Source organism: Toxorhynchites rutilus, chromosome 2, assembly GCF_029784135.1.
Source record: "Toxorhynchites rutilus septentrionalis strain SRP chromosome 2, ASM2978413v1, whole genome shotgun sequence".
In the NCBI taxonomy this organism is placed as follows: domain Eukaryota; kingdom Metazoa; phylum Arthropoda; class Insecta; order Diptera; family Culicidae; genus Toxorhynchites; species Toxorhynchites rutilus.
In genome coordinates, this window is record NC_073745.1 from 92,493,814 (window position 1) to 92,513,154 (window position 19,341).

Genomic DNA, 19,341 nt, shown 5'->3' on the forward strand with positions numbered 1-19,341 from the left:
TAATGTGAATTCCGCAGGGGCAAGAGGACGAATGGTTGTCTTGCGTTGCTTTCTACAAAAATTCAAATGGTTTACGCAACAAAAAAAAGCAAATGGGTTCGGTCTTCTTGGACAACTACACTCTCGGGGTCTGCAATTATATATTACATTACTTACTTTGTTAGAAACATTTGATTTTTTTGCAAGAAGTTCCGACAGTATGTCGGATCTCCTATATGGGCCTCCATCAGAGTTATTGTCTAAGTTCCCTTTTGTATAACTTCTACGTCAACATTAACAGTTGTCTTACAGGAAATTTCATCATAAGACAACTTGCAGATGATAAAGTGGTGTCTGTCATTGAATCGAAAGAATTCGACCTGCTTTGAACAATTTTTCAACTAAACCAAAAATTTGGTTCGACTTCAAATGCTTTTGGGGGCCCATATTAAGTCGTGACCGGAAGAAATCGCCACAGTAAACAACTGCAACAGAAACAACCGCTTAGAAAAAGTGTAGTGTAATATAAAAAAGTGTAGTAGTAGGAAAAAGTGTAGTAGTAGGAAAAAATGTAGTAGTAGAGAAGTGTAGACTTGCCGTAGAAGCGTCGGTGTCCCGCACGAAAACCTGTATGAAGTATCTGAGTATAAAATTTCGTTAAATAATAAACTTTTTCCATTAACCGGCACCTGGTGGGGAGCTCATCCAGAAGATCTCATAATGTTGTATAGAACAACTATTCTCTTCGTGATGGTCGCAGTTTCTATTCTCTTCGTGATGGGCAGTTTCTGTTTTCAAAGTTCAAGATAGGAAACATCAGCTCCAGAAGCTTCCACGAGAAAACAGGGGCAGTGCCGTGAAAACAGTGAATTCTCTTCTGTTGATACTCAACAACATATCTGTTATAATGAGTATAACATAAGAGTCGAGACGCGTGAAATTTGTCTGGCATATTAAATGAAAACAGCATGAACGAATTTCGCAAAGCCTGTATTCAGGCACTTTCATTACTGTCAATAATTTCAGGTGATTATCACGAACATGAAGTTGATCTTCATCGTTTGCAGTGAATTTACAACATTAGTTTTCGTTGAGCGTTGACCGTTGTGCGGTGTTGAGCGGCTGAGTGAGGTTTAGCGTTGAACGACGTTGAGCCTTCCGTTCCTTTTTTATACTGTATTATAGTGACTTTCAACACTTTTTGGCTGGTTCGTCACTTTACTTCCATTTTTGGAAGAATGTTGAAAGTGAGAATTGAACTCGTTACCTTTAGCGTTAGAAGTACGGTCCGTTTCCGTTTCCGCTTTCTATGCTCTTGTACTACCGCCATTTCGCTTAATGTTTCCAATGAACCGGAAGCCATCATCTTCTTTTCCAAAATGGCATCGGAATACGATATTCGACTTCTGCTGTTGCAGTCCTTTCATCCAATACCCATATCGTAGGGGTTTAATATCATTGCTGGTCATTTAGAGCCAGTATCAATCAACCGGGAATCAAAACAAGATTATGTTCGTTTTCCGCTCGGCTGTTATTGTCACCCATTGCCCATCTAATGGGGGGTGTATGACATTTCTGGCCAATCGAGAGTAGATTCATAAAACATAGCAAGAGTTATACTATACATTCCATGGCCGACGTCACCAAAAAACAATAATTTTGTGTTATCGATTTTACTCCCAATAGTTGATGTTGAATTCCACTTTCGACCGTAATATTTATTAAATAGACACTGATTATTCGATTAAAATTTCTCACAGTCATGATTATTCAGCAAAAAAAAAAAAGAAAAAGGCGTTCGCCATTATTGAGTGGGGTTGGTGGTTACGTGCCCCATGCATATTTGCGTAGAATAGCCCACTCATCTATGTTGCTGAACTGACGTCATGGCCATAGACAAGTTCACAAAAACACGCACCAATTTACAATAAGGCACTACTGGACTGCAAAATAGCAAAATCGTTATACCTAGTTGCCCAAAGCTATTATTGTCCACAAATATTTTCGTGATAGAAAAACTGTGGATAGAATTTTAGAATGGACCAAAGTAGCATAGCTTACGATCACCAGCTTCGTATGAAGAAATTGAGAACAACCAGAACCAACCCAGAGTTTATCGAGTTTGCAACAAATTGGACACTCAAGCAGAATCCAGTGGGCACAATATGCGTCGAAAATGGCAAGGCAAGGTGCATAGACGTGCATAGAAAAGAAACATGGGCAGTTTGCAGATCAATGAGATGTCTCAATCAAGATTAAGTTTAATTTGGTTGCTATATTTGTTATGAAACACCTGATCTGGTAAAGAATTTGCCAGTTATAGTTACAAACGGGTCTAAAAATCCAAAGATATAGCAAACAATGCCTGAAAAGGCCAATGTTTTAAAGTAAATTCATGTCAGAGGGGACCAGATTTAGCAAGCTGCCACTACAGCTAACTGTAATGGCATCGTGACACTAAATTCTCTAATTTCAACAAGAGGCCTAATTTGCGTGATTAGCACAACGATGTATGAGATAAATTAAAGGAGATAGTGAACATCGATTTAACATTCTGCGATTTTAGTTACTAAAAATATTACTTAGAAAATGGCTTAACATTACACTAGTCTTTCGATGTTGCAGCCAACTTATGTTTCTCCGTAATCATTTGAAAAGGTAAGTAAAATGAAACGCATTTGAAGTACTCTTCGGCTGCGATTATGTGAAAAGGATGCTAACAAAAGCTGAAACGAACAGAATATGTGATACGGTTTTTTTACAGTTTTGGTAAATGTAACTAGATACATGGCTTTAACTATCTTTAAAAAATTTTACTCTTGAAATATACAAATCGTTGTGGAGTTACCACGCCAATTACAAGACATCTATTTGCGTAGATCAAGTTATGCCGAGATAATTCAAAACCAGTGTCACAAAGTCACAAAAGTAAGAGCATTTTTAAGGCAACTTGAATCGATCAATCATGTAATAATTATATAAATGAACCAAATTCAAAGGTACAACATCTAAACGAAAAAATAACATAGCTCAGCTGGTACAAAGTAAACTTACTATCGCTATCCTTCGGCCTCGGCGGAGATGGCTTCTTCTTGGTTTCTGAATCGCCACTGTGGCTGCCACCGCTACTGATGCTGCTGTCGGCGTCGCCTCCGGAATGGTTACTTGCAGTTTCAGATTTCTCCACGGACGATTGAACAGCAGACAGCTGGTGGGCTTTACGAGCAGCTAGTGCCGCCTTCGTACATCCCTTGCGACGTCGATTCGCCCTGCGATACTTCATCCGTTTCTTCGCCTGTAGCCAGATGTAGTCGTTGGTACAGTTGAGAATGTGCGCGTACAGAACCAGCGTATTGACGCATTCCTTCTGGCACTTGGAACACTGAACAGGTCCCAGATCAGGGGGAAAATGAGTAAACGATGTGGTGTAATCATTCCCTGCCGTAAGTAACATGTCAAGCGCAGATCGGGACGAGGACGTTGAGGTACTGCTGATGATCGTGTTGCCAGAAATTGAAAGCAGTGATGAAGACGACGTTGTCGTCGAAAACGAAGTAGCCTCGTTCGATGATGAATCCTCGCTTTTTATTTCCGTGATAGTAGCAGTAGATTCGGACGACGGCTGTCGGGATGGTGCAACCCGATGTTCGATACTGGGGTAGTTGGAAAGTCGAGCGTAGTGTATGCGATGCATTGTAAGAGCTGACAGTGGGATGTAGAAGTGTTTGAAAAGTTGCTTCTCGATGAGTTCCCTACCTACAATCTCATAGTAGGTAGAATAAACATATGGATGACGGAAAGTTTTGTGCTCTTCCATTTGTTTGAGGGAGTTGAACTTATCGCCACAGCAGTAGCAAACGTAGCATCTGGGACGTGCCCACTCACCACTTAGTACAACCTGCTTCTGCCGGCTGGAGTTTGAAAGTTTTAAAAGTTGTAAACAGCTGATGAAGCTGTCGTTCATTGGATTGACCGTTGTCCAGTCGGTAAATTGATCAGATTCGCCTTCATCAAATGATTCCTGTTCCAGCTTCACAATGCTTTGATCCTCTTGTTCAAGATTGATTTGTGGCAGCAAACGGTTGTCAAGGATCTGATTTAGTTGATCAACCTGTTTGCGTTGTTCACGACGGAAGGAATCACCCACATCCGAGATATGCTCGCTTGGCTGACCCATGTTTCGACAGTTTCTAATTTTTTCATGTTTGGTGCGCATTGTCAGCTGTGTCCACATGTCGAGTTTGGATAAATCTCTCAATCCCAGTGTTGGTTGTTTAACTTTCTTAACGATTTTGCCATTCTCGCTGACATACTTGTATTTTTTCACGAAATCCCACTTCCACTTCCAGGAATTCTTGGTGATCGGCTTCTTCATTTTGGCCATTGGCATCAGATCCGTTCCGTACTGTTCGACCGTTAGCAGCGTCGGGAAAACGGTTAGCGCTGGTAGATTGGTTGCTTCGTGGATTTTACTCTCCAGCAGTAGAGGACTTCTGGCAACGGTGGATCGAATAGCAGGAACAGGCGCCACAGGACTCATCGGTGATGGTGCATTAGGAGATGGTGCCTCCAATTTACCATCCAAATGACAGCTCAAGTTTTGTCGAACATTCAAGTTCACGTTCTCATAGAAGTCATCATCGAATGTGCTGATAATGTCATTTTTCCCGCGTGACACGACAAAGTCACTCTCGGAGTTCCCGCTCGGGTTATTCAGCGTAGAACGAATGGTTTTTAATTTGGTGATTTTGTTGTAGTGATTGTCCGGTTGGGAGGTTGAAGCTGCCGACAACGAAGAAGAGCTGCTCGCTTGATCAGCCGCTGGTTTCCGTCGACTTTTAGCACAAGCCGCCTTGCGGCACTGACGAGGAGTTCTATGCTGAGCGATTCCAAGCCGAGATAGCATCGGTTCCGTGGAACGTATTAACAGCTTTTCCGATTTTTTGAACACCTTGGCTTTGGCGGTTCCAGCAGAATTCGTTAAAGAACGAGCGGATGTTCGTCCGGAGCTTCTCAGTCGGGTGGGATTACCGCTGGAAGAGGTGGCAGCAGCGTTAGCTAGACCGAGAGCGGCAGAAAGTGAATCTACAGCTTCGATATTCTCAATAGTGAGATTCTTCATTGCTTCCGTATCAAAATCAACCTTGATTGTGAGAGGCGTGGTGACGATCTCACACTTTTTTGATTTGAGATTGAAACTTTTGAGAGCGGCCTTTGATTTGGGCCGTATGCGACTTTCCGGATTGCTTGCCGGTTGATGAATGGCATCCATATGTGCATCGCGCGAATCATCGCTAGAAAATCTGAGAGCGCACAGTTCACAGGCAAAGTATCGATCAGAGTGTTGATCGACAAGATGTTTAAACAACTGCGATAAGTCCTCAGAAACTGGATTGAGAACCTTGATTTTGTTGCAGTAGCTGCAATTGGGAAACGCACCATCACTAACAGTGGGAATCACTCGGCTGCTGCTCCTACGCTCTTTCGTTATTCGGTGTACTCGATCAATATGCTTAGCCATCAGGGTTTGCGTGGTAAATGTGCGATCGCAATATAAACATAACAACTTATAAGTAGGGCTTGGACTGGAACTGATACTTGTCTCGCTTTCTACTGGATTTTTCAGAATGTTCAGCGCTCCGAGGATGGCTTGCAACCGGTCGAGCGGTAACCGGCAAATAACGCCTGATTCCTGCTGTTCTTCACCATGCAATCCACTTCCTGCTGCCGTTGGTGGAACCTTAAACACTTCCTCAGTTGGTGTAGATTTAGTTGATTCCAACGTTTCTAAATCTCCAGCTGATGATGAGGATGAGGACGAAGAGGAAGAAACTGACGATAAACTATCATTCCGGACCGAGGTCAGACGTGTAGAGGTCCTCCTGTTAAGCTGAGACTGACGCTTTGCGTTTGCCGTCGTCGTCATCGTCGCCACTTTTGCTGTTGTGGAACTAGCTTGCGATGATTGTTGTTGACCATCATATTCCTCGGTAACTTCGGGAAGCGGCTGATCAACAGCGCTTGGTTGTTGAACCATTTTAGTCTGTCGAGCGAAATCGTAAAAACAAACACCAAATTAGTAGACATAGGCTAAGTCAATCGTAACAAAAACAGACAAAAAACCTCACCATTTTCCGTGTGTGTTCTGTCGAGTGGCTCCTCTACTCTCGCACAAATGAAGGCGAAATGGGGCACCGAACAAAAGTTCAACTCATCGTTCCTGGGTGGTTTGTGACCACTTTTCACAACAACAATTTTCGAATGGTAGCAATTCCAGGAACGCTTATTCCTCCCAGTAAACCATTTCTCTGAAGGAAAAAATTAAACAAATACAAATCGATACCAGCAGGAAGACACTGCGCTGCGTTACACTTTTCTTTCGTTGCTACTTGCAACTTCGCACAGGAGAAAATTTTTCACTTTTGCACAACAAATTTCGTCCGATTATTCACTTCTGCAGCACACTATTCCTATGTCGAACAATTCACCGCACTTGCAGCTTGCAATTGTGCTGAGAACTACCGAAAAAACAAGTTTTTTCACACTAAATTCAAGATTTTGTTACGATCGTCGACGACGAGGAAGAGCGAACGACGGTAGCCATCTTGCTTTTTGTGGAAATGTGTGCGTGTGCGTTTTCAACACCCAACAAAAAAAAAATAAAACCTCTCTCACTTTTATGCAAAACAAACTCTCACTCTTTGGGCTAGTGTCTTTTGACATGCATGCAACTGCACACATCGCTACGCTGCTCGATACGATTCACTTGTCAACATTCCAAATTCGTACACGGTGGGCTTCTGGAACTGTGCCGGTAGCTGAATGCTAATTTAATGACCAAATATTCAAAAAAAAAAAAAAAAATACAATGAACTACGGTTTTAAAAAAATATCTTTTTCTTCGATGAAATAGTACTTATTTTCTCTGGGTAAGTGAAAAAAATACTGACGTATTTAGGTTCAAATCCAAAATGATGCCGTCCAAAAACCTAGGACAAAATATATGAAATAAGTATAAACATATTCATGTTATTTCAAGATAACGGAGGAAAATCAACATGTCCGACTATCAGTTTAAAGAAAAAAAAATCGATTATCGATTTGCATGTTGGAATAGATACCAAAAAAATAAGTTCATGGTTTTGACTTGAATGCAGAAAAAGAGCAAAGCAATGATAATGTAAAATTGATGAATTAATAAAAAATCAAATTAATGAGCTTGAAATAAACTAAAACAATTGAAATGTTTGATGAAAAATCTTAAATTGATCACCAAGAATGAGTAGCATTTGTTAAAATATTACTTAACATTAATGCACTATTTCAATTTTTCGTGTATCGGAACACAACAAATGTTGTCGCTCTCACATTCTCCAATATGGCTTTGTTGACAACCAGTAGTCCGTCTCTCCTCTCTCACTTATTGGGGGGATGGACGACATACGAAAAAAATGACACTACCGACATAAGAATTCATAAAACGAATTCACGCTAATTACACTTTTGTTGTGAGCCTATTCGTAATAACTTCTCGTACTTGATATGATCAGCCTTAATCGTGAGCTGTTCAGTCAATATTCACTGATAAAAACGTCCCGGGATGGCAAAATATGGACCATATTTCACTTTGACTGTTACTGCTGACGGAAAAATCTGACTTCACTTCTGTATATCGAAGAAATATTCTCTCACTCGAAACAAAAAAAAACATTCGGTTGGAATGTCACTTTTTAGTTGGCCTGATATTGAAATATTTCATGCTTCGTGGTGATGATAATCAAGTGCTTCAAATAAACATTCAAAACATTTCTTGATAGCTTGTCTACAAATAAAAATGGTACACATTATCGATAAAAAAAAATCTTGAAATATTTGTGTGTTTACCAAAATTGATTTTGCAATGCTTCCCAAAGACGGTAACGCACTTGATCCAATTTCGTAACATTTTTGTTAATCAGTACATTCCTTCTTTTCTCCAATCTATACTAGTTTATACCAAGATGGTGGAGTTAACAGGTGGCTCGTAATTTACACTATTTAGAAAAGACGTTTGAGGAATGGCAAGACGAAAAGTTTGGATTTGTTTATATTATTACTTACGTTGGTATGGTTACATTTGATTTCGTCGAAGGTATTTGAAGCAGTATAATAAATAAACAGTTGTCGTTGAAAATAGTAACCTAGTAACCTTTATGCATATGCTTCCGCCAGCTGGCTCGGCTAATGAGATTCAGGGAGTGCTTTGATCGTGGTACCGCCACTGGCGCATAATTTGCAGCTTTGTTTTTTGTGCTGGTTCATAACGACAATCAACCGTGCCGGCGAAACTGTAGTCAATGTTTAGTGTTGTTTGGATACCATCTATGTAAATAAGTTCAAACTTACGGGATACGTCCGAACGGCAATTCTGACATTACGTTTTACCTTCCACTTCACTTTCCTTGATTTATACTCGAATTAATCAGAACTCGTTTGCTACTTATTGATTAGAGGCTGTCCACATACCACGTGGACAGAAAAAACATGATTTTAGACACCCCCCTCCCCCTCCGTGGACAACCGTGGACATTCCTTATACCCCTCCCCCTATTGTCCACGTGGACATTTCTTCGGTTTTGAGAAAAATAATGAAGCAATTTTATTTTTTTCGCTTTCGAAATTAAATTTCATTTCAAGTTTGTTTCTATTTTCTATTCCATATTTTTATTGATAAAAATTAAAGCCTTACCAATGATAACGATTTGTCTTGAAAACTTCAATTTTTCTCAACATTGTCCGGGAGCTCATTATTTTCTTCCGAATTCCATTTACGTTATCTCCATATCCATTTTAAAGTATCGATTGTGAACTTATTCTCGAGTATTTTTATTAAAGCTGGCTGGCTGTTTGAGTTTTCAAAAAATCAGACAATGAAATCAAGCACATTGTTTGAAAACAGAATTTTCTCGTCTGAACATCAATGACTTTCGCTTTTACAGGTTCGGTAGTGCCTGATGGCTATAATGAACCTAGTAAAAACAAAACACCTGCAGTATCATCGTGATCGACCTTTAATTGTTAAATCATGCTAAATATTGTCCTGAAAAATTCGTGCCGATTCTAAGGAAAAAACCAAAAGCATATTTTTGTAGACATACATTTTTCGATCATAGATGCACCGTTTTTTCCTGAATATTTCAGCATCCTTCATGCAACTTGAGAATTCCATCCTCTCAGAACTTATGCTGTGCAGTAGGTTGAAGTTCTTACAAGAATCTTAACAGTTAATAATCTGAAGATGCCATAATTTGGGCCCCGAACTCAATGTTTACAAAAATGTCCAACTAGAGGTTAAAATGTCTAATTAAACGTGTTGCATCACAGATCTGTTCAATTAGCTTAATGTCGATGTAGATGTAAATTACTGTGCAACCAAATCAAAACAAAAGCCGAGACACAAAGCCCAGACAAAAACCAAACGAGCCGTCCGTCTCCGTCAATTATTCTTTTCTACAAACCCTGCCGGTCGTTTTCGTTGAACGTATGCTAACAGGTCGTTACGTTGCTGGTGTATGTGAATGTTTTCATGAGAATTGCATGGTAGAATCATTGACGTATCGTGACGTGACGGGACGTGAACGTGACGTGTATTTTTTTTCCCAAAATATATATTTTATTAAGGCACATGTGGCGTTCGCCTGACGGGGCCGGGAGTCCAATATTTTGACAATTTTTGTCTTACAACTATGTAATATGTAACCTATGTAATATGTATTACAACTAGTAATATGTAACCGATTACTCGCGGTTGGCTCGAGGTTAGTATTACAAGTGTTTTCGTAATGTGCGATTCACATAGCACGTTACGGAGAAGAACGTCTACGTTCCATCAACGTCTCCACCAATTCACACATGCAGTCAATGCTTCCACCAGCACCGTCACGTCAAATGCCAAACGAATGATTTATTTAATTTTATTCATGGTGTCGCCACCTACAACAATTTTAAATTGCAATGCCCTCTTTCAAATCAGCATGCCTAGAATCAGTTCTAAATTTAGAAAAATTCAATGAGAATCATTGAATTCAATTATTTAAATGCTTAAACCCCGTAGTCTGACCCTTATGCAACAATAATAATAAAAAGAATAATTCTTTCAACTAGTCGCGAATGATTTTCACTCCGAATGACTAAGCTCCAAAGAGATATGTTGGCATAAAAAGTACAGTAAGTTACTTATAAAGCGATATTCTGAGGCACCACTCAGTGTCGCATTGGAGTCAGTTTCGACCAGTAATTGGACATTTGCGACTGGTAGCGACTTTCAATGTGGGGCCATAATTTGGGCCCCGAACTCAATGTTTACAAAAATGTCCAACTAGAGGTAAAAATGTCTAATGAAACGTGTTGCATCACAGATCTATTCAATTAGCTTAATGTCGATGTAGATGTAAATTACTGTGCAACCAAATCAAAACAAAAGCCGAGACACAAAGCCCAGACAAAAACCAAACGAGCCGTCCGTCTCCGTCAATTATTCTTTTCTACAAACCCTGCCGGTCGTTTTCGTTGAACGTATGCTGACGGGTCGTTACGTTGCTGGTGTATGTGAATGTTTTCATGAGAATTGCATGGTAGAATCATTGACGTATCGTGACGTGACGGGACGTGAACGTGACGTGTATGTTGTATGTGAATCGCACTTAATTCTATCTTTCTCAGCTGTTAATCAGTAGGAATGCGTGTAATTTGAATGTGAGCTAGTGCTTTTTTACCGATTGAACGAGACGTTCCCAAGCACCACCAAAATGTGGAGAACCAGGTGGGTTGAAGGACCATTCAGTGTCGGTGGTGATGAAGTGTTCCATCCAAGGGATTGCTAAGATGGCCGCCTTTCAGTAGCCAGCATAGAAAATCATGAGCATAGAAATCATAACCTAAAATTCAAAATGAAGTGCTCCGCGCGATTCTTCGGCTGTGATTTGAATTGCAAATCGTCAAGAAAGCTTCCGGATGGGTATCCAAACATCGCTTGCCAAAAAAAATCAAATATTAACGTAATCAAATATTAACATATATGACTCCAAACATTAAACAATACGTGAGCCCCCTAAGCGCGAGCCCTGTTTTATGCTGCCTACGCTCAATTTGCATTGGATGGGATAGGGTTGCCAGAGCCCCGGTTCCATCAACTTATTCTGATTCACCTGCTGCAACGCTTCTTTCAGTTCACGGTTAGCTTCAATGAAGTTCGTGCCCCGGTCACTGATTATTTCCAGCGGAGTGCCCCTCCTGGCGATGAAATTCCTGATGGCAAGGATACAAGAATCCGTTGTGAGGCTGTGGGCAACTTCTAAATGTATTGCTCGAACATTGAGACAGGTGATTAAAACACCCCAACGTTTTTCTGTCCGCCGGCCAACAACGACGTACATCGGGCCGAAATAATCAATTCCAATATAAGAAAATGGCCGACGGAAGGCCTTCAGTCGCATGGATGGAAGGGCGGACATTTCTGGTACAGGAAATTATCTCTTCTCTGATATCTGGAATCATCGTGTAAAAACAGGAAGTGGGTTATATCTGTGGTATAACCGCAAGGGTGACGTAGGACTATCTTTGATTTAGTAATCATTTGTTTTTAGTTGTATCTGAATCAGTTCTCAATGAATGGATGAATTTTGGAGAGGGCGTTTCGAAAACGAGAGCGTTACTTTGGAGGCACAATATTCAGCAAAAGAAGCAATAACGCAAAAGTTGTATAATACATGATACATTGCTTGTATTGTGATATGATTTGTTTTCCATTTCCAATAGACAAAATATCTGTTGCATCAAATCAGTCTACATAATTTTTGCGTTCGCTAATCTTTTCTCACAACACACATTTCTCGTTTGAGAAATTGTTGAGTAAACATCGTTTGCCAGTGCGCGTAGAGCGGGAATTCCTTAAGATTCATTGCACCTCTAATAAATTACCGAAGACATGATCTTTCGTTGGTCGCACTTGATTGAAAAATACAAAACGAAATGTATTTGGTCACAGCATTATATGAGCAGCAAGCAAATAATTGCTGGAAAATAATAGGATTTTCGCGATGTAAAACATTTTCCGTTTTTCATGTTATGCATCCAATATTGGACACGAAAATTTTCTACTGATGGGGAAGAATAATTTTCAGAAGCTTTCCTGTTAATTGCGATTGATTGAAAAATCACAAAACCAAATGTATTTGATTGCAGTGTTATATGGATAGAAAACATTTGAATAAACTATTTCGCATCAATGTATTTTTCAATTCCCAGGGGAACTGGCAGAGTATTTTTCAGCAACGATTAATTCTTTTCAGATTTTCCTCGATACTCGAAGCCCACCAGTGGTTAATGCCAACTCGATAACCACCTGTTAATAGCACTTGATTGAAACATATTTGGTCACAGTGTTACATGGATAGAAAACATTCAATTAAATTCTTTCACATGAATATATTTTGAAAATTCCCAAAGGAACTGGCAGATTATTTTCAGTAACGATTAGATATTTCCACATTTTCCTCGATACTGGAAGCTCACCAGTGGTTAATGCCAACTCGATAACCACCTGTTAATAGCACTTGATTGAAACATATTTGGTCACAGTGTAACATGGATAGAAAACATTCAATGAAACTCTTTCACATGAATATATTTTGAAAATTCCCAAAGGAACTGGCAGATTATTTTCCAGCAATGATTAAATCTTTCCGGAACTTTCTCGATGCTGAATGGCATCCAAACGGAAAGAATTCTGCGCGTGTATGTGTCGATCCTTCGCCGTCCACCTCCTCCAGCACGTTAGGCAACGATGTTGTCTTGTCGATGTCCTCACGAAAAATTAATGTGTCTCACCACCAGAATATCGCTTAAGTATGCTTTTTGTGTGTGATTGAATCGAGAAAAGGTGTGGTTTACGATGGCAATTTGGAAGGCAAACTAGAGGGGAATGAACTCTCTGAGCTCGGAACTTTCGGCGACTGAGCAATAATCGATTGCGGGCGCATACAATATTGGATACGGAAATATCCTACTGATGGGGAAGAATAATCTTCTGAAGCTATCCTGTTAATTGCGATTGATTGAAAAACCACAAAACCAAATGTATTTGGTCACAGTGTTACATGGATAGAAAACATTCAATTAAACTCTTTCACATGAATATATTTTGAAAATTCCCATAGGAACTGGCAGATTATTTTCAGTAACGATTAGATATTTCCACATTTTCCTCGATACTGGAAGCCCACCAGTGGTTAATGCCAACTCGATAACCACCTGTTAATAGCACTTGATTGAAACATATTTGGTCACAGTGTAACATGGATAGAAAACATTCAATTAAACTCTTTCACATGAATATATTTTGAAAATTCCCAAAGGAACTGGCAGATTATTTTCCAGCAATGATTAGATCTTTCCGGAACTTTCTCGATGCTGAATGGCATCCAAACGGAAAGAATTCTGCGCGTGTATGTGTCGATCCTTCGCCATCCACCTCCTCCAGCACGTTAGGCAACGATGTTGTCTTGTCGATGTCCTCACGAAAAATGAATGTGTCTCACCACCAGAATATCGCTTAAGTATGCTTTTTGTGTGTGATTGAATCGAGAGAAGGTGTGGTTTACGATGGCAATTTGGAAGGCAAACTAGAGGGGAATGAACTCTCTGAGCTCGGAACTTTCGGCGACTGAGCAATAATCGATTGCGGGCGCATACAATATTGGATACGGAAATATCCTACTGATGGGGAAGAATAATCTTCTGAAGCTATCCTGTTAATTGCGATTGATTGAAAAACCACAAAACCAAATGTATTTGATCACAGTGTTACATGGAAAGAAAACATTCAAATAAACTCTTTAACATGAATATATTTTGAAAATTCCCAAAGGAACTGGCAGATTATTTTCAGTAACGATTAGATATTTCCACATTTTCCTAGATACTGGAAGCCCACCAGTGGTTAATGCCAACTTGATAACCACCTCTTAATAGCACTTGATTGAAATATATTTGGTCACAGTGTTACATGGATAGAAAACATTCAATTAAACTCTTTCACATGAATATATTTTGAAAATTCCCAGAGGAACTGGCAGATTATTTTCAATAACGATTAGATATTTCCACATTTTCCTCGATACTGGAAGCCCACCAGTGGTTAATGCCAACTTGATAACCACCTGTTAATAGCACTTGATTGAAATATATTTGGTCACAGTGTTACATGGATAGAAAACATTCAATTAAACTCTTTCACATGAATATATTTTGAAAATTCCCAGAGGAACTGGCAGATTATTTTCAGTAACGATTAGATATTTCCACATTTTCCTCGATACTGGAAGCCCACCAGTGGTTAATGCCAACTTGATAACCACCTGTTAATAGCACTTGATTGAAATATATTTGGTCACAGTGTTACATGGATAGAAAACATTCAATTAAACTCTTTCACATGAATATATTTTGAAAATTCCCAGAGGAACTGGCAGATTATTTTCAATAACGATTAGATATTTCCACATTTTCCTCGATACTGGAAGCCCACCAGTGGTTAATGCCAACTTGATAACCACCTGTTAATAGCACTTGATTGAAATATATTTGGTCACAGTGTTACATGGATAGAAAACATTCAATTAAACTCTTTCACATGAATATATTTTGAAAATTCCCAGAGGAACTGGTAGATTATTTTCAGTAACGATTAGATATTTCCACATTTTCCTAGATACTGGAAGCCCACCAGTGGTTAATGCCAACTTGATAACCACCTCTTAATAGCACTTGATTGAAATATATTTGGTCACAGTGTTACATGGATAGAAAACATTCAATTAAACTCTTTCACATGAATATATTTTGAAAATTCCCAGAGGAACTGGCAGATTATTTTCAATAACGATTAGATATTTCCACATTTTCCTCGATACTGGAAGCCCACCAGTGGTTAATGCCAACTTGATAACCACCTGTTAATAGCACTTGATTGAAATATATTTGGTCACAGTGTTACATGGATAGAAAACATTCAATTAAACTCTTTCACATGAATATATTTTGAAAATTCCCAGAGGAACTGGCAGATTATTTTCAGTAACGATTAGATATTTCCACATTTTCCTCGATACTGGAAGCCCACCAGTGGTTAATGCCAACTTGATAACCACCTGTTAATAGCACTTGATTGAAATATATTTGGTCACAGTGTTACATGGATAGAAAACATTCAATTAAACTCTTTCACATGAATATATTTTGAAAATTCCCAGAGGAACTGGCAGATTATTTTCAATAACGATTAGATATTTCCACATTTTCCTCGATACTGGAAGCCCACCAGTGGTTAATGCCAACTTGATAACCACCTGTTAATAGCACTTGATTGAAATATATTTGGTAACAGTGTTACATGGATAGAAAACATTCAATTAAACTCTTTCACATGAATATATTTTGAAAATTCCCAGAGGAACTGGCAGATTATTTTCAGTAACGATTAGATATTTCCACATTTTCCTAGATACTGGAAGCCCACCAGTGGTTAATGCCAACTTGATAACCACCTGTTAATAGCACTTGATTGAAATATATTTGGTCACAGTGTTACATGGATAGAAAACATTCAATTAAACTCTTTCACATGAATATATTTTGAAAATTCCCAGAGGAACTGGCAGATTATTTTCAGTAACGATTAGATATTTCCACATTTTCCTCGATACTGGAAGCCCACCAGTGGTTAATGCCAACTCGATAACCACCTGTTAATAGCCGCGCGTGTATGTGTGTGTAGCGATATCTTCCCAGGGAACCGTTTGTGGCATCACTCTCCTCCTGATAGATTCCCTTCTGGCCTAGGGTGCACAAACAGGCTCTTGGTGACACCGTTCATCCGCGCTTTCATGATAAATAAAGAGCTTCACCGCAACAGCGACAACATGCTCCAATCGCTGTTCAATTAGAACTGAGTGGATTTCTGAGCGGCGCTCGCTTATATACCGATTGGTGATTTCAATAGCCTGTTTAGAAAGCAATTTTAAGACTATTGAAACAAGTTTTTGGATCAAAAAGTAACAAGTATATAACGCGTAGACATTTTATCTTTCGAATGAAGTGTTTATCATACCATTTCGTTCAGTTGTTTAGGAGCTATTAACGCTCAAAATCTCGGTCTCCGGCGTAACGCTTTCGTTTTCGAAACTTTGATTTTACACCCCGGTATAGAAATGAAAGACGTAGTCCTACGTCAAAACGCGTGATGTAAATAGGAAAAACCGTTTCTTCCACAAGTTTGTTTAATCGTGCATGCTCCAAAATGTTTACCCAAACACTTCCGACATAGCTTCCGAAACTTTATTTGTTTTGGACGTGACTCTCATGGGTATTACTGAACTGGAAGCTGAAGTAGAACCTGGAACGAAATGGAAGTGCATCTCTTCTTTGCGACTACGTTTTTCAGGTCTTCCAATATAAGTGCTGATTGCTGACGGATCTGTTACCACGCATGCTGCTTCAACGAGTGTTCCCAACCAATTACTGAAATCTGATAGCGTCACAGTATTCAATGTTTGGCAATGTTTTGCCCAGTCAAGCTTTATAGTGGGTGGTAGTCTCTCGACAAGATCTTGGAGCAACGCCACATTACATAGGTGCTCGTTTAATCCACAGTCTACAATAGTTGCACACATATTTTGAACTGCAACGCCGAAATCGATTAGTGTTCCGAGCTTCTCCTTTGGTGACGGCATTTCTCGAATCCTACAGACTAACGAGTGAACTATCACCTCCGGACGACCAAACAACATACGCAACGTATTTATCACGCGTTCGAGTCCCGTGGGATATAACACGCGACTCCGCACTACTTCAAGGGCTTTCCCCTTCAAGCTACGCTGTAAACGAAGTATGTTTTCCTCGTTGCTGAATCCGCACATTCTACTAGTGCTCTCAAATGTGGCGATAAATAACGGCCATTCCTCTGGGTTGCCTGCAAATATGGGCAGCTCTTTTGTTACGGCTTGCCGCGCTGCGAGTTGAGTTTTGCTAAGCTCGTGTGAAAAATTTACTGACGGAAGGTTTGAATATGTTTTCGGGTGGAATGGATCTGCTTCGGGATTTTAACCATCGTTTCTTCTTTGAACAGAATCGTTGTTACCAATTTCTACCGCTCTTAGCCTTTGCTAAAGATGCTTTGTTTCCAATTTCTGTTTGCTCATCATTTCCTGAAGTTGTCTTTCCAATCGCTCGATCGCTTTACACGAATCGTCTGCAACATGGTTTTCCAACCCTACAGCAGTTGAATTTGCATTTGGCTGCTCCCTTTGCTCCATTCGTACCTCGAATTGACGCTCTAATTCATTCACTACATTCTGCATCTCGCGATCTTTCTGTTCCAACAATTTTTCATACGACTGTTGTTGTTTTTCAAATCTACTTTGCAGCTGAACTACCATGTTCTGGAGCTGTTTTAATTGTTCGTTCTGTTGTTGTTGATTGTCCTTCGTCTCTATTTGTACAGGTACTGTTATAATGCCAGACGTGCCCTGAGTTGATCTTTTCGCGTCGCATGCGGAGTAACTCCAGTCTACCTCTTCGATGCCTTCATCAACGCCCACGCACGTAAAGTGGAACCACCGACCACAGTCGTCACAGGATACCATTCGATCATTATCTAGTCCATTACAAGCACCACAGCTTCGTCCTGGTTGCGTACCTCTTGGCATACTTGACTTTTTTTTTCAGATTACGAATTAAACGAATTTTTTAAAATGTTACGGTCGTAACAAAGAAGAGATGTGTTCCAATTTTTTAAAATGTTTATTTTATCACAACAAAATTAAAAAAAAATCCTGTCAAATTCGCTTACGGTCACTTCAAAACTCTTAAAAATTTAAATTTTATACTCTTTTTTGAATCGTCTAGGGCCTTTTCAATTTTGGGTTTGTTTTCGTCTTTTCTTAACATCAGACATTCACACACCTAGCAGTGGCTTACCAAAAAGGGGGTCTCTTATTACAGTTGATTCGTTGGATAGTTGGTGAGAAGCAACGAGTGGTTGCGATAGGTACATTTCCGTACTCGAAAAGTTCAAACAAAAAATAGAGCATTTAAAAAACCAACTTTTAAATGAAATTACGGGTCCACTCAAAGTTGTAGAAGAAAGTACAAGCCGAAACAAATAATATCAGTGCAAACAACTTGTCTATAAGTCTAAAATTTGTACTTTTAGGATTATTATGCAACAGGAATCTACAAGTTACAAGACTAATATTATTAGTGAAATTTTGATTATGCAACAGGGCCCTGGACTCTCAAAATAAAATAAACACAACTTGTTGAAATATTTCAGATGACTGTAGACGTCATTACTAACTGATCGTTTTCCCTTCTTCCCATTCCACTTGGGGATTTATCGTTCTGTCACTACTCGCAGTCTAACCAAGAATAGTGCGAGTACTCGTAGTCGATCGAACAAGGACGTGAATCGCGATGGCTTTCGGAGATTATCCAGCGGAATACAACCCGAAGGTCCACGGACCGTACGATCCGGCACGTTTCTACGGCACACCGGACACTCCGTTTAGTCAGGTGAAGGTCGGAGAGATTGGTGCCTGGCTCGGCCGTCGTAACAAGACTCCACCAGCGGTTGCAGGTGCCGTAAGTCGTGCCTTCTGGAGATGGCAACATAAATACTGGCAGCCGAAGCGTATGGGGATCGCTCCATTCTTCCAAGTTATCTTCGGTGGCATGGTCTTCTTCTACACCATCAATTATGGCAAATTGAAGCATCACAGAAATTACAAGTATCACTAATCTGGGTGGTCTGGCTAGTGCGTACGGGAGCAGAAAATCCATTATGTAATGCGGAAAGTTGTCATGAGCAAAGATGGATTCTGCTTCAAAATGTAGACAAGAAATGAGCGGATAAATTAGAAGAAAAATACCTCCGCTGGTTCTGTTGTACTGTGAATTATGCAATTTGTGGAAAATAAATATGTGAAACTATAAAAATCTCGGTTTTAGTGTCAATTTGATTATAAATTAACACTATTTTTGCAGGTTTCGTCTTCAACGGTGCGTATTAATACACAGAACACGGTTTTCATCTGAAGTCCATGGGTTGCTCGAGAAATTATGGTTTTGTTACATAATTTGTTACAGGACACGAGTAGCAGAGAACCTTGGCATAAAACCGATTGTCTCTATGTTCCAGGGATCAAGAGGGTTAGTGAATTCGACTAGAATATATTACGGGGGCAGAAAATCCATGGTATGAGTATGAGAGTTTCTGTTTTCAATCAGCAACCAAACACACCTAATTAAACTCGATCAATTTTAGTA

General features: G+C 39.6%; 2 protein-coding genes across 5 annotated transcripts in view; one reads left to right on the forward strand and one right to left on the reverse strand.

Annotated features, from left to right (window-relative positions):
• Nucleotides 1–7,626, reverse strand: part of LOC129765399 (uncharacterized) — a 29,765-nt gene extending 22,139 nt beyond the window's left edge. The window contains exons 1-3 of one of the 4 annotated variants that reach the window (XM_055765685.1): nucleotides 7,517–7,626; nucleotides 6,108–6,287; nucleotides 3,034–6,022 (exon numbers count right to left, since the gene is read on the reverse strand). In XM_055765685.1, coding sequence (XP_055621660.1) covers nucleotides 3,034–6,022; nucleotides 6,108–6,110 — 2,992 coding nt within the window. In that variant the 5' untranslated portion in view covers nucleotides 6,111–6,287; nucleotides 7,517–7,626. Of the gene's footprint in view, nucleotides 1–3,033; nucleotides 6,023–6,107; nucleotides 6,626–7,444; nucleotides 7,466–7,516 lie in introns of those variants that run through there. The other 3 variants (XM_055765684.1, XM_055765683.1, XM_055765682.1) reach the window with 3 other exon arrangements.
• A 10,793-nt stretch (nucleotides 7,627–18,419) lies between these two features.
• On the forward strand, nucleotides 18,420–19,011 carry LOC129765413 (putative ATP synthase subunit f, mitochondrial). The gene has a single exon (XM_055765723.1). It carries the CDS (start codon nucleotides 18,490–18,492, stop codon nucleotides 18,811–18,813), a length of 324 nt encoding a protein of 107 aa, XP_055621698.1. The 5' UTR covers nucleotides 18,420–18,489; the 3' UTR covers nucleotides 18,814–19,011.
• Nucleotides 19,012–19,341: the final 330 nt, after the last annotated feature.

Bases quoted from the DNA above. Each gene is read 5' to 3' on its own strand.
- LOC129765413 (XM_055765723.1), top strand. From the start codon at position 18,490: ATGGCTTTCGGAGATTATCCAGCGGAATACAACCCGAAGGTCCACGGA.